Source organism: Sphaerodactylus townsendi, linkage group LG03 (genome assembly GCF_021028975.2).
Source record: "Sphaerodactylus townsendi isolate TG3544 linkage group LG03, MPM_Stown_v2.3, whole genome shotgun sequence".
Taxonomy (NCBI): Eukaryota; Metazoa; Chordata; class Lepidosauria; order Squamata; family Sphaerodactylidae; genus Sphaerodactylus; species Sphaerodactylus townsendi.
Window position 1 is genome coordinate 75,367,856 of NC_059427.1, and position 14,061 is coordinate 75,381,916.

The following is a 14,061-nucleotide window of genomic DNA, read 5'->3' on the forward strand; positions in this document are numbered from 1 at the left end:
CAAAAATCAGTGAACACATGATTTTTCAAATCCATCATTGCCTCAACAAATGCCAGTTTAATCACTTTCACATTTTTCAGTTCAGAGATTCAGTAGATATTCTGTTGCTGCCAGGATGCCTACATTTGTATGTTACAAAAAGCCATAGTTAATGCTAACTGAGGGTAATTGCCTCCACTAGGCTTACTGGGTCTCCTGCTGTGGTGGTAGACCTTCCATCCTCTGCAAGTTATCCCTAGGACTGCTCAGCAGAGGGCGGGGGAGATGGAGGGGAAGAGTCGTCATGGTGTCATTTCCACCATTGAGACAGAAGTTTTGTCGCCACATTGGCTTGATGCTCTAGAATCATGCCAAACTGCAAAATTAACTTATTTTTAGGTGAGCAGTGCTGAGACCAGGAGGAGAGTGGGAGCAGGGACAGGCCAGGGAGGGTGCTTTTTCGCTGATCTGTCTCTGTCCCAAGTCTCCTCCCATCCACAGCACTGCTTGCCTGAAAGTAAGTTAATCTTAATTTTAAAGGAATCAGAGGCTCTTTTTTGGCAGTGGTGTGTGTGTGTGGGAGGGGGAACCTTCCCCTACCAATGTTATTGCAACTCTCTCTATTCTCCCTTCCTCTCTCTTCCCCCCTTCCCCCTTTTATCTCTTTCCTCTTTCTGTCCCTTTCTCCTTTCTCTCTCTTTAAAAAATCAGCAGTTAGTGTGATGCAGTGATGAAAAAGGCTAATGCAATCTTCAGATGTATTAATAACATCCAGATGGCAAGGTGTGTGTGGGGATGAGAAGTTTGAGAGTTTGCCCCAGGCACCATTTTCTGTAGATACACCCCTGTCTTACACCCAAAATTGTTTGCTGGTCATTGCTCTATTGGTTTTTCTTCAAGTTCCCACTTTTTGGGACCATTTGGGGAAAAAAGGAAAACTTCAGGGGAAAATGGAGAACAATGACCCAAATGTCCAATAGTATGTGTTATTTATATCATTATGACTACATATTATGATAATTTAAAATGATTTAATTTAAAATGATCAGCAGGGGGATGGGGGCTTTCCAGTGTTTTGCACTGAGTGTCGCATGTATGACCATTCATCAGGGCAGGTGTCGGGTGCCCGCTGCACGAGTTCCTGGCACTCAAGGAACATGTACGCTTCTCTTGGAGTCAGCGGTGGCAGACCCGGAGAAGCTGAGAGGCAGAGAGGGCAACAACCAGGCTGGGACCTAGCAGCCAGGTCCCATTCTCAAGGTGACATCTCTTCAGATGTCATGGAGAATGAGAGTCTGGTGACTTTAGGGAGGGTGCCAGTCTGAGGTGGTGTGGAAGTTCTCAGATGTAGGACCTCCCCTTCCTTAGCTGGTGGTCAGATATCCTCTCACATCGAGGATGTACCGAGTGTGGGGCTCCTTGTAGTGGGCGGTGATTCGATCATTAGAATATAGAGAGTTGGGTTTTGTGACAGGCGTGATGACCTGATGGTGACTTTGCCTCGCCTGGTATGGCCATGATGTCACCGCCTAGATAGGCTGTTAGACAGTGCTGGGGTGGAGTCAGCAGTTGTGGTCCACATTGGCACCAAATTTATCATTGGGAAATGTGTCGGAGGTTCTGAAGCCGCAAATTTAGCTGCTAGGAAAAAGGTTAAAACTAGGACCCTCAAGGTGGCATTCTCCAAATGCTACCCGTTCCACAGGGAGAGCTAGGCAAGCCGAGATACAGGGTCTCAATGCGATGAGAAGGTGGTGGCAGAGGTTTCAGCTTTGTCAGGAACTGGGGAACCTTTTGGGATGGGTAGGCCTGTACAAAAGGGACGGGCTTCATCTAACCAAAAGAGGAACCAGGCTGCTGGCTGTCAACGCAAAAGGTGGCAGAAATCTTAAACCGATCCTTGGGGAAAGCCCACAGGAGCTGAGGTGACTTCGGCTCGAATGAGTCCATGGGGATGCAGACACAGAGAGAGGTTTTTTCTAAATCAACCACATACGCCGCAGGAGCATAGCAATGTGATAAGTGATGCTCCGCCAGCTTTTAGGCAAAACACATAACCCAGGTTACGGACAACAGAGACAGAGCATAAGTGTCTCTATGCTAATAGTAGCTATCTCAATCAAAATGGGGAGCTGGAGCACAGAGTTTTGAAGGAGAATACGACATAGTGGGGCATCACAGACATGGTGGAATGAGGCAACCAGTGGGATGCTGTTATCCCAGGTTACAAGGGCTCTACAGGAAGGATAGACAGGGCTTATTGGGGTGGTTTCACATCAAAGCAGAGCATAGTGTCACATAAAATAGACAACAATGCAGGGGGGGAGCTGATTCTGGCCAGAAGCACTGTGTATTGGTCAATACCAGGGGTGAAGCAAAGTTTAACATTAGAATATATTATCGCCCCGACCAAAGTGCACAAGAGGATTCTGAGATGGAAAAAAGAAATTAGAGAGGCCAACAAAAGCAAAATGTCGCGGTAATGGGCGCATTTAACTATCCCCACATAAACTGAAAAAATGCATGTTCAGGTCATCATAGTAAGGGAGAGAACATTCCTGGATATGCCAAATGACTGTGGCTTAGAGCAGATGGTTGTAGAACCAACCAGGGGAGATGTGATCCTAGATCTGGTTCTATGTGTGGACCCAGGACCTGGCAGCGGGAAGTCGCGTTGTTGACGATAGGGAACAGCTTCTACCACAATGCTGTCAGACCGCATTCGCATGCTTAACAAGCAACTACTAATGTAGTTGCCATTTGCCTTCAGAAAGGAAAATTCTCAAAGATGAGGGGATAGTGCGAGGCTTTCAAAGCGGGAAAATCATATCAAAAATGTCCAAGGTGCTTGAGGTTATTTAAAACACGTCTTAAAGCTCAGCTGGGAAATGTGTTCCAGGTTAGGAAAGGCAGCCTGTCCAAAAGAAAGTCACCCCTCATGGTTAACAAGGGAGGTAATTATTACAGGAAAAAAAGATGTCTTTTAGAAAATGGAAGTCCAACTTAAATGATACAGTCACCAGAGAGAACACAAATGGTGGCAAAGAGAAGCAAGTTAGCTGTAAGGGGAGGCAAAAGGATTATGAGGAACGCGATGGTTGCAACATCACATTCAGCAAACAAACAAAGTTCTCGCGGCCATCGCCAGGAAGCCAGCTAGGAAGCCGTAGGTCCGCTAGACCTTACGAAGAAGGCGAAACAAAAGGTGTGCTAAAAGGTGACAGGGAGATTGCAGAGAGCCTGAATGACTTCTTTGCATCTGTTCACCAAGAGGAGGTGAGGAAAATTCCCGCGGAACCAAGCTTCTTAGGAGGTGAACTGGTGAACTAGCTTAAGTTAGTGGTAGAATAAGGAAGAAGTTCTGGCAGCCATTGATAAACTGAATAAAAGCTACCAAATCCTGCCCAGATTGCATTCATCCAAGAGTCCTTAAAGAGCTCGTTACGAAATTGCTGATGTTCTCACATTAATATGCAACTTTATCCCCGGTGGCTCCATCCCTGAAGACTGAAGATGGCCAATGTCACCAATCAATCTTTAAGAAAAGGGTCTAGGGGGACCCGAAATTACAGGCCAGTCGGGTTTGACATCTGTTCCTGGTAAATTAGTAGAATCTATCATTAAAGATAAAATTATTAAACATGTAGAGCAAGACCCGCTGAGGAAGAGTCAGCATGGCTTTTGTAGAGGCAAGTCCCGTTCACAAACTTACTAGAGTTCTTTGAGGGTGCAGACATGTGGGATAAGCATTACCACTTGATTTCCAAAGTTGCTTTTTTGACAAAGTTCTCACCAGAGACTGTTGAGAAAACTCAGCAATGAAGGAATAAGAGGGGAAGTCCTCCATGGATTAAAAAACTGGTTGAGGAACAGGGAAACAAAGAGTGGGTATACCGGGAAGTTCTCACAATGGAGAGATGTGGGGAGTGGTGTCCCCTGCTGACCGCTTTTGGGACCAATAGTGCTCTTTAACTTATTCAAATGACCTGGAAGTAGGGTGGGTAGTGTGGTGGCCAAGTTTGCAGATGATACCAATTATGTAGGGTGGTAAGAACCAATAAAGCGATTGCTTAAGAGCCCAAGCCGACCCTGATAAATTAGTGAGTGGGCTAAGAAATGGCAAATGCAGTTCAATGTAGCTTAAATGTGCGATGCACGTGAGGGGCAAAAAAATCCAAACTCTCACTACACACGCCACAAGTCAGTGCCATCAGTCACAGACCAGAAAGGGATTTGGCTGCCTTAGCTGATAGTTCCATGGGAATGTCACAATGCATGGCAGCTGTGAAAAAAAGGCAAACTCTATGCTGGGGATAATTAGGAAAGGAATTGAGAATAAAACTGCAAAGATTACGTCATGCCCCTATATGTCATCGGTGCTAATCGCTAATTTTGAGCAATTGTGTTCAAGCCCTGGCTCACATCTCAAAAAAAAAGCGATATCGAAGATAGAAAAAAGTGCAGAGAAGGGCAACGAGGATGATTGAAGGATTGGATACTTCATGAGGAGGCTGCAGCTGCTGGGACTCTTTAGTTTGGAGAGGAGACGTCTGAGGGGGGATATGATTGAAGTCTATAAAATTATGCATGGGGTAGAAAATGTTGACAGAGAGAAATTTCTCTCTTCTCACAATACCAGAACCAGGGCACATTCATTGAAAAATGCTGGGGAAGAATTAGGACTAATAAAAGGAAACACTTCTTCACTCCAACGGTGATTGGTAAGCTTGGAATATGCCGCCACAGGAGGTGGTGATGGCCACCAACGCGGATAGCTTTAAAAAGGGTTGGACAGATTTATGGAGGAGAAGTCAATCTATGGCTACCAATCTTGATCCTCCTTGATCTCAGATTGCTAATGCCTTAGCAGACCAGGTGCTCAGGAGCAGCAGCAGCAGAAGGCCATTGCTTTCACATCCTGCATGTGAGCCCCGTGTGCTACACCTCGGTGGGTCAATACCGCGCAGTAAAGGAGAACGCTGGACTAGATGGACTCTGGTCTGATCCAGCAGGCTAGTTCTTATGTTCTTATGTTCTTATTATTGTTGGTGATCTTTTAAGGTTACTTGTGAACCTCACTTTGAATATCATAGACTCCTAACTAAATTACACCATTACTATTGCTGGGAAATAGTTCCAGGATAATGATTTAGGATACTGTTACATTACCTCTTAACCTAGAGAAAAGATGAATAAATTCACTCTGGAATTGCTTCTAGAATAATGTACAATTCCTAGAGTAATGGGGGGGGGGGATTCCCACTGCCATTACCTTGTATTTTTAGGCATTTAAGTAGTATATTGTATGTTTAACTTATTTACTTAAAAGAAAGAAGGAAAGTGATTGTAAAAACACAATCAGAAAATCTGCTGAACTCTCTGTAACCTTGAGACTGTGCAACAGTGTACCATATATATGTCAGTCTCTTCTTAGAACCAATGTGGTTTTTATTGGAAAATGCATGAAATAATGTTGAAAGAGAATTAAATTGATGACAGACCTATACATGCTGTGAAGATTTTATGTAATGCATACATGCACACATGCATATGTATGCCCACACACTCTTTAAAATGTTTACTGTAGTGTAACAAGCAAAAAAAAAATCTGGCTGACCCATCTTTAAAATGCTTTGCTCTTTTCATTTAATTTTGTTCTGTGTCTGCCTAAATAGCACCTTTGTTGTATTTTTTGCTGAATTTCTTGTCATTTCAAAGGGGGAAATGGTTAAAAGTTATGTTTTTAACCCAATGAATGAATGACTGGAAAGTTCATTACTTCAAGGGAGGTATATAGACAGCCATAATTAATTTAGAAGTCAAGAACAGTCGACATTAAAATATCCAAAGGTAGTCAAAGCACAGAGAACTTGTAATTAAGCAAAAAGGCTGAATTTTTTAAAATCAAATTTTAAGAAATGATACAATCAGTTTAATTAGATAAGAAGTTTATGACAGTAAATGGAACACTTGACCAGCTCTGCTGTGCTCTGTGAGCTGAGGCAAATGTTGTATTTTAGGAGCTCGTAATTTTCCTTTCGTTTTCAATTGAAGCTTATGCTAAAGAAGCTATGTTAAGGCCTGGATGGAAATCTTTTGGGATGAATGGATACAGAAACAGCAAGCTGACTGTGTTTAAATGTTGCAGAATGTCATTAAGTAATTTTCAGACTCAGATGTCTGCCATGTATGAAAACAGAGCTAATATTATTATATGACTGGGAAGATGAACATTTGCAAATATTATTGTCATTGGCTTTTCTGCTGGTTACATTGAGAAGGCATTCAACACTGACAGGTTAATTACATGTTTCAAAGCTTTGTTTATGTGATCTGAGAAGAAAGCGTTATTAAAGAACTGTTTTGCATCTAACAGATTTCCTCTCTTCTAATATTTCCTTAGCTTATTACACCACATGCAATTAGAGTTCAAACACCTCCCCGACACATCCCTGGCGTAGTAGAGGTCACATTGTCTTACAAGTCCAAGCAGTTCTGTAAAGGTACGCCTGGAAGATTCATCTATACAGGTAAGATTCTTACTTTTAAACAATATATGTAATTCAAAATAATATATGTTTATGTTTTGTAATGCTACTGCTTTTACTCTGTTAAACAGCTGGTGTGTTTTCCAACCTTAGGGTTGAGTCACAAGATGTGATTGTTCCTGCAGAACCATTTACCACATGATTTTATTTATCTACATGGCATCTACATGAAATGCTGGGTGAGGCCATCCGGAGACTTTGGCTGGGTTGTCCCCAATATGCAGATGACACTTTCTTGTACTTCCTATGGATGCCAAGGAGGTTGTAGAAAACCTTAAGCATTGCTTGAAGGTGATATGGGAATTTATGTAGGCTAACAAACTGAAGCTTAATCATGGTTAAACTGAAGTGCAACTGGTGAGTGGAAGGCCTGATACAGAATTTCAGATGTTCTCTGTTCTGGAAAGGGTTGCACTGCTGTTGTAGAAACAGCTCTGTAGATGGACCTGGGCTACTATTGGATAAGCAGGAGGCAGCTATGACTAGGAATGCCTTTTAAACAGCTATGACTGAGCCACCTATGATATTTCCTAAACAGAAAATATCTGGCTGCTGTGGTGCATGGTGTGATAAGATCTGGATTAGATTACTGCAATACATTCTATGTGAGACTGCCCTTGAAAGTGCTCAGAAATTTCAACTGGTATAGAATGCTGCTGCCCTGGTGTTGACTGGGGTAGGTGGTAGGGACCATATCACTCTAGTCTTGTTCCACATACACTGGCTCACCATTTATTTCTGAGGTAATACCAATAAAAGGTATTAATTTTTAAAACCTAAAAAAGTTTGGGACCAGCATACATGAAGGACCACCTACTGCTGTGTGAACCTACTTGGCTACTAAGGCCCTGCTTCATCGGTGCCTGTTTTCTGTTATTTCTGTTATTAAACAGGTGGCAATCTGAGAGAGTACCTTTTAGGCCAGGAACAGTCTTCAGTTCAGTTCTTCAGTTCAGTTCAGTTCTACATGAGCATGAAGAATGCCTCTTCAGTCTTGGTCATGCCTTTCTTGCTGCCTGTTCTTGGTCATGCCTTTCTTGCTGTTCACTCCATAGATCAGGAATGAATGGGCTTCGAAACTTAAGGCTGCCCTGTGGAAAAAGTCTCTCCACAAAATCTTTGAAGAGGAAACATCAGGTACACTCTTTCAGCCACAGTCATGGGAAAACAACTGCTCATTGCTATGGACAATACAACTGCCAAATTTTACATCAGCATGCAAGGGGGTGTGGGATCCAGGTTCCTCTGTGCCGAGGCCTCCCAATTATGGCAATGGGCCATACCATTCAACATTTTCCAGGTGGCTGTCCAGGCAGTTGCAGAAAGCAACATCACTGTGAACTTTGTCAGCAGATGGATGTCTTCCACTCACAAATGGTCCCTGAATCCTTGGCCGTTTCCGCACGGCCACGCTGTGGGGGGGTGTTGGTGTAAATGACGCCAATGCACACCCCCCCGGGACCATTTGCACAGATGGTCCCAGTAGGGGTGGGGAAGACGGCGCAGCCTGCACAGAGGCTGCGTCGTCCCCCAAACACCTTACCGTCCCTCTGGCCTTCCGGCGCGTCACGTAGGCCAGGGGACACGCCCCCTGCCCTGCGCAACAGCCCTGGAGTCGCAGGGCAGGGGGGGGCATGTCCCCTGGCCTGTGCAACGCGCCGGAAGGCCGGAGGGACAGTAAGGTGTTTGGGAAAGGGGGGGGAATGGCGCCTTCCAGCTGCTGCCGTTCGCATGGCAGCGTTTGGAAACCACTGTTTCCGAAAAACAGCAGCTTTTTCGGAAACAGCAGCTTTGCGCCGCTCAGGAGTTGTGAGGCTGGCGCCGCTGCAATGCAGCAGCACCGGCCATGCGAACGGTCTCCCAGGGACGCTGTTTTTACCGTGCCTGGGACGCTGTATTTGGCCCGTGCGGTTCACACACGAGAAGGCAGCCCAAAGTTTGCAGTGCAGTTTCTCTGCTGAACTCTGCAGGCTCTTGGTTCCTGGTACTCTTAATTCTACCCAACTCTATCTTAAAGACACAGATCTCATCACACTTGGTAATCTTAAATCTGCTGACTTTGTAAAATCCTTTAATATTATATCAATATTACTGTTATTGCAGTTATATCATACATGCATACATACATACACCTTTATTGGTATCAAAAATTAATACCGTATATACTCGTGTATAAGTCGACCCGCATATAAGTCGAGGCACCTAATTTTGCCACAAAAAACTGGGAAAACTTACTGACTCGCGTATAAGTCGAGGGTGGGAAATGCAGCACCTGCTGGTAAATTTCAAAAATAAAAATAGATGCCAATAAAATTACATTAATAGAGGCATCAGTAGGTTAAATGTTTTTGAATATTTATTTCAAAGAAAAACAGTAAACTGGCTCTGTAAGTTGGAAAGAGGGTCAACAAGAAAAATATATATATCAACAATAGCTTTAAAGATTACAAAAACCTTAGCTCAACCAACTAGCCAAGCTAAAAAACAAGAGTTAAAATCCTTCAAAACTGGATTCCTCATCATCATCTGTATGTCCAAATGTAACCCAACTTAGATTTTAAAGGGGATATTATCAAGTAGAAAAATCTACTATTATCTTCCATTGTAAACAATGGGGGATGGGGCATCCCCTTTGGGGGTCAATAACTTTGGATCCCCTGACCCAAACTTCACCAAACCTGGCTGGTATCATAAAGAGACTCTCCTGATGAGACCAGCCAGGTTCAATGAAGTTTGGTTCAGAAAAGGATTGAAAGTTATGAACCCCCCTCAAAGGAGTAGCCCCATCTACTAATAGCTCCCATTGAAAACAATGGGGAATGGGGGCACCTCCTTTGGGGGTCCATAACTTTGGACCCCCTGAACCAAACTTTACCAAACTTGGCTGGTATCATCATCAGCATAAAAACTGTGCCCCCTACTGGCCGGCAAAGTAAAAACACACACAAAAATTTAATGACCCGCATATAAGTTGAGGGGAGCTTTTTCAGCATTAAAAATGTGCTGAAAAATTCGACTTATACATGAGTATATACGGTACATTATAATAATTAAAAAGATACACAGTTGATTAAGATTAAAAAGTAATACAAAACAGTATAGAAAACAAAATTAAATACATATATATTTTACAATATCTAAAATTAACACTTATTCCTAACAATGCAGAGGTGTATAGCGCCCTGTAGGAAACTAACTACCCTCCCACACAGATCTGCAGGACTATTTAATAAAAATGACATCAAAACTGCAACAGAGGAGTTGTCTCTCAATGCAAGGTGTTAAAAACTTATCCCCAAATCTCATCATAGAATAGGCAGAAGGATAAAATATGTTGTACTGTTTCAATAGTTCCACAAGGGCAGACTTTTTTTGCATATAGTACTCTCTAGAATCTTCCAGAGAGTAGGGCAGATGGTATAGCAGTTATATAGATTCTCTAGCCCATCCAAAAATGATACTCCCCCTAAATGAAAGAGGCAAAGCACTTCCCTGGACCACAATCTGCTGAAGAAGGGGACCATGATCTAGAGCTGTCCCTTTTCCTTCCCCTCCACCCTCTCTCTCTCTCTCTCTCTCTCTCTCTCTCTCTCTCTCTCTCTCTCTCTCTCTGTTGCTGCCGCAGGAGAAGATAGGCTTGTTTGAAATAAAGTTTTAAATAGCCCTCTCAATCTTCAAGGAGGGCAGAAGTTGAGTGCGGGAAGTGCGGTGGAACCAAAAAGATGCTCTGCTTGTGCAATTTCAAAAGCCAACTCTGTTATTATTATATCAATACTAGCAGACCCGGCCACGGTTCACTGTGGCTCAGCCTACCTTCACGGTTCTCGAGGGGGGTGGCTGGCTTCCTCCTTCCTCACCTCCGTTGGTGGCTTTCTCCAGCTGACCGTCCGGTTCCCCCTGTCCCGTCCCCCCGTCCTGTCACGACCCCAGTCAGGGGCGGGACTGGGTTGAATCAGCTGCGCTCCGCTGTCCTGGACAATTAGTGGTTCCCTCCTTCCGCCCCCCGGTCGGTGCTTTATGCGGCGGCACATTTTTGCGGGGGTGTGTGTGTGTCAGTCCCTCCTTCTATCCTCCAGTCGATGCTTTCTGTGGCGGCATGCTTTTCCTGTGGGGGGGTCGATCCCTCCTTCCACCCTCCGGTTGGTGCTTTCTGCGGCAGAACGCTTTTCCTGGAGGGGGGGTCGGTCCCTCCTTCACTCTCTGGTTGCTGGTTTCTGCGGCACCAGCCGCCTTGCTGGGCCTGGCGGCGCTGGGTGCCTTGCTTTGGGCCCCGGCTTCGAGGTGTCGTGTATGTGCAGGGAAGGCGACCCTTGGTTTTTGTGTTTTTCCTTCCTCAGGTGAGTTGTATGGGGGTTGGATGTACTGGAAAACATGCTCGCAGATCTGAGTGGCAGCGTGTGCAAATTTGGGGGCATTTGGTCCAGGCGTTTCGGTGTTAGGGCATGACTAACAAAGTCACGGTTACATTTTTTATATATAGATATCAATATGAGTGTTTAGAGAAAAAGGAAGGAGCCAGCAACATGGAAGGTGGGGGGGGGGAAGTGTGGATGGCAGTTTTGGGAGTGGGAAGGGTGGATCTAGGTAGGCTGACTGTGGGCAGAGGGAAGGTGTCTAGGGCAAAGCTGTGCTCACTGGCAAATCTACTTGCAAACCAAATTAAGAGTCACGGTCCAAGTGGTGTCACTTGCCACAGAGACAATGGAAAGTGAAAATGGGGCTTGAGGAAATATGCCTGTACAAGAAATCTTCCCACAATGGACATCAGATACCTGACACTTTGTGCAACATCGGACACTAATAAGATGATCCTATATCCTAGCTTAGAATTTAGGCCTAAGATATTACCATATATACTCATGTATAAGTCAACCCGAATATAAGTCGAGGCACCTAATTTTACCACAAAAAACTGGGAAAACCTATTGACTCGAGTGTAAGTCTAGGGTGGGAAATGCAGTAGCTACTGGTAAATTTCAAAAATAAAAATAGATACCAATAAAATTACATTAATAGAGGCATCAGTAGGTTAAATGTTTTTGAATATTTCTTTGAAAGAAAAACAGTAAACTAGCTCTGTAAGTGGAAAAGAGGATCAACAAGAACAATATGGTCTCAACAATAACTTTAAAAGTACAAAAACCTTAGCTCAATCAGCAACCAAGCTAAAACACAAGACTTAAAATCCTTCAAAACTGGATTCCTCCTAATCATTTGTATGTCCAAATGTAACCCAACTTAGATTTTAAGAGAGATATTATCAGAAATGGAAAAGGAGTTCAAGTCTTTGACAGTGTGATCTCACCTTGTGACCCTTAACATTCACCAGACTTTAAAGAAACTTTAAATCTGTTTTCTATTTCATAAACAATAGTGTGCAGTATAACAATGAAATATGGCCAATACAGAAACAATAATCAACATATAATAGTTCTGGCCATGAGGAAACTGAGATATTTATAGGCTGAATTGGATGTTATTTATTGTCATCTGTAATTGTAATTTTAGATTCTGATACTCAATTTTATTGTAAGGAATATATTTAGACAGTTTTAATTGTTTGTAAGCTGCCCCAAGCCTGGCTATTGTTAGGGATGGACAAGGTATAAATATAAAAAATAAAAAATAAAATAAAGAAGAAGGGTGTATGCAGAATTACATGGTCTATATATACCTGCCAGACACTGCTCCACATTTAGGTCTATATTCCAATCATGTGATTTCAGAATGATATCTTATTAAAGTGTAATAGGAAAGAGTGAAAAAAAGAAGAAGGATCTGTCTATTTCTGTATGATGCTTTTATTGGGGCAAATACTTTTTATTTTTTATTTTATTCAACTTATAGTCCATCCTTCCCCATGTGGGCTCAGGGTAGCTTACAACATTAGGTTATAACAATAATATTAATAAAGCATACTTATTCATATCCCAGCACCATTACCTCCACTGAGGGATAAACAAACTATATCCACATAAAATCTACATTTGTACTATTCACTAAGGAAGGGGAAGGTAAAATGGAAATGAAAGGAAAGGTAGGCCAGATAGTTGGATACTCAACCATAGGCCTAGCAGAGACTGTGTCTTACTTGATAGACCATTCCATCAGGCTGGGGGCAGAGCTCTGGTCCTGGTGAAGACAGCCAGATAGTTTTCAGGCCAGGGACCATCAGTAAAGTATTACTTGCTGAACATAAGAACATAAGAACATAAGAACAAGCCAGCTGGATCAGACCAAAGTCCATCTAGTCCAGCTCTCTGCTACTCGCAGTGGCCCACCAGGTGCCTTTGGGAGCTCACATGTAGGATGTGAACGCAATGGCCTTCTGCGGCTGTTGCTCCCGATCACCTGGTCTGTTAAGGCATTTGCAATCTCAGATCAAGGAGGATCAAGATTGGTAGCCATAAATCGACTTCTCCTCCATAAATCTGTCAAGCCCCTTTTAAGAAGCTATCCAGGGTTAGTGGCCATCACACCACCTCCTGTGGCAGCATATTGTCAAACACCAGTCACACGTTAGCGTTGAAAGTGTTTCCTTTTATTGAGTCCTAATTCTTCCCCAGCATTTTCAATGGAATGCCCCCCCTGGTTCCTGGTTATTGTGAGAAAGAGAGAAAAACTCCTCTCTGTCAACATTCTCTCCCCCATGCATAATTTTGTAGACTTCACTCATATCCCCCCTCAGCTGCCTCCTCTCCAAGAGCTAAAAAAAGGAGTCCCAAAGCTGGCTGCAGCCTCTCCTCATGGGAAGGTGCTCCAGTCCCTCAATCATCCCTTGTTGCCCCTTCTCTGCACTTTTTCTATCTCCTCAATATCCTTTTTTGAGATGCAGCAAGCCAGAACTGGACACGAATTACTCAAAGTGCAGTTCGCTTTTTCTGCTTTATATAAGGGCATGACAATCTTTGCAGTTTTATTATCAATTCCTTTTCTAATGATCCCCAGCATAGAGTTTGCCTTTTTTACAGCTGCCATGCATTGAGTTGACATTCCCATGGAACTATCAACTAAGACATAAAGGTCTTTGGGGAATGCACTGGGAGAGGCAGTCCTGCAGATATGAAGGCCCCAGACTTTTAAAAGCTTTGAAGGTTAGTACCAGAACCTTGAACCCAATTTGGTACTCCACCTGAAGGCTATGCACTGGCTGGATATGTGCCCACCCCAAGATCCCAGCAAAGACCTGGGCAGCTGCATTTTGCACCAACTGGAGCTTCCAAAGCAGCCTCCGAAGCAACAGAATAAGGTTTCCTTATCCTGCAGCACTGCAGAGATCCATCTGGTTGCCAAAACCAACAGTTATTAGAGATGTTTGATCCATGTCAGTAGTGCTCTGAGCCAGGTTTTTCATCTCTTTAGAGCTAAAATAAAATACAGCCTATTTCTTTATTGCTCAGTCCTTCGGAGGCTTTATGGGTTTTGACTCCTGGCTGAGTCCAGGTTTGAATATAACCGTGGTGGCGAACCTTTGGCACTCCAGATGTTATGGACTACAATTCCCATCAGCCCCCGCCAGCATGGTCATTTGGCC

At 43.6% G+C, this 14,061-nt stretch overlaps 1 protein-coding gene across 5 annotated transcripts in view; it reads left to right on the forward strand.

Moving 5' to 3' along the window:
• The window catches only part of EBF1 (EBF transcription factor 1), a 422,414-nt gene that overhangs the window by 326,339 nt on the left and 82,014 nt on the right, over positions 1 to 14,061 (forward strand). For all 5 annotated transcript variants that reach the window (XM_048487679.1, XM_048487684.1, XM_048487680.1 and 2 more), the window contains exon 10: positions 6,383 to 6,509. In XM_048487679.1, the coding sequence (XP_048343636.1) occupies positions 6,383 to 6,509 (127 nt within the window). The remainder of the gene's footprint in view (positions 1 to 6,382; positions 6,510 to 14,061) is intronic.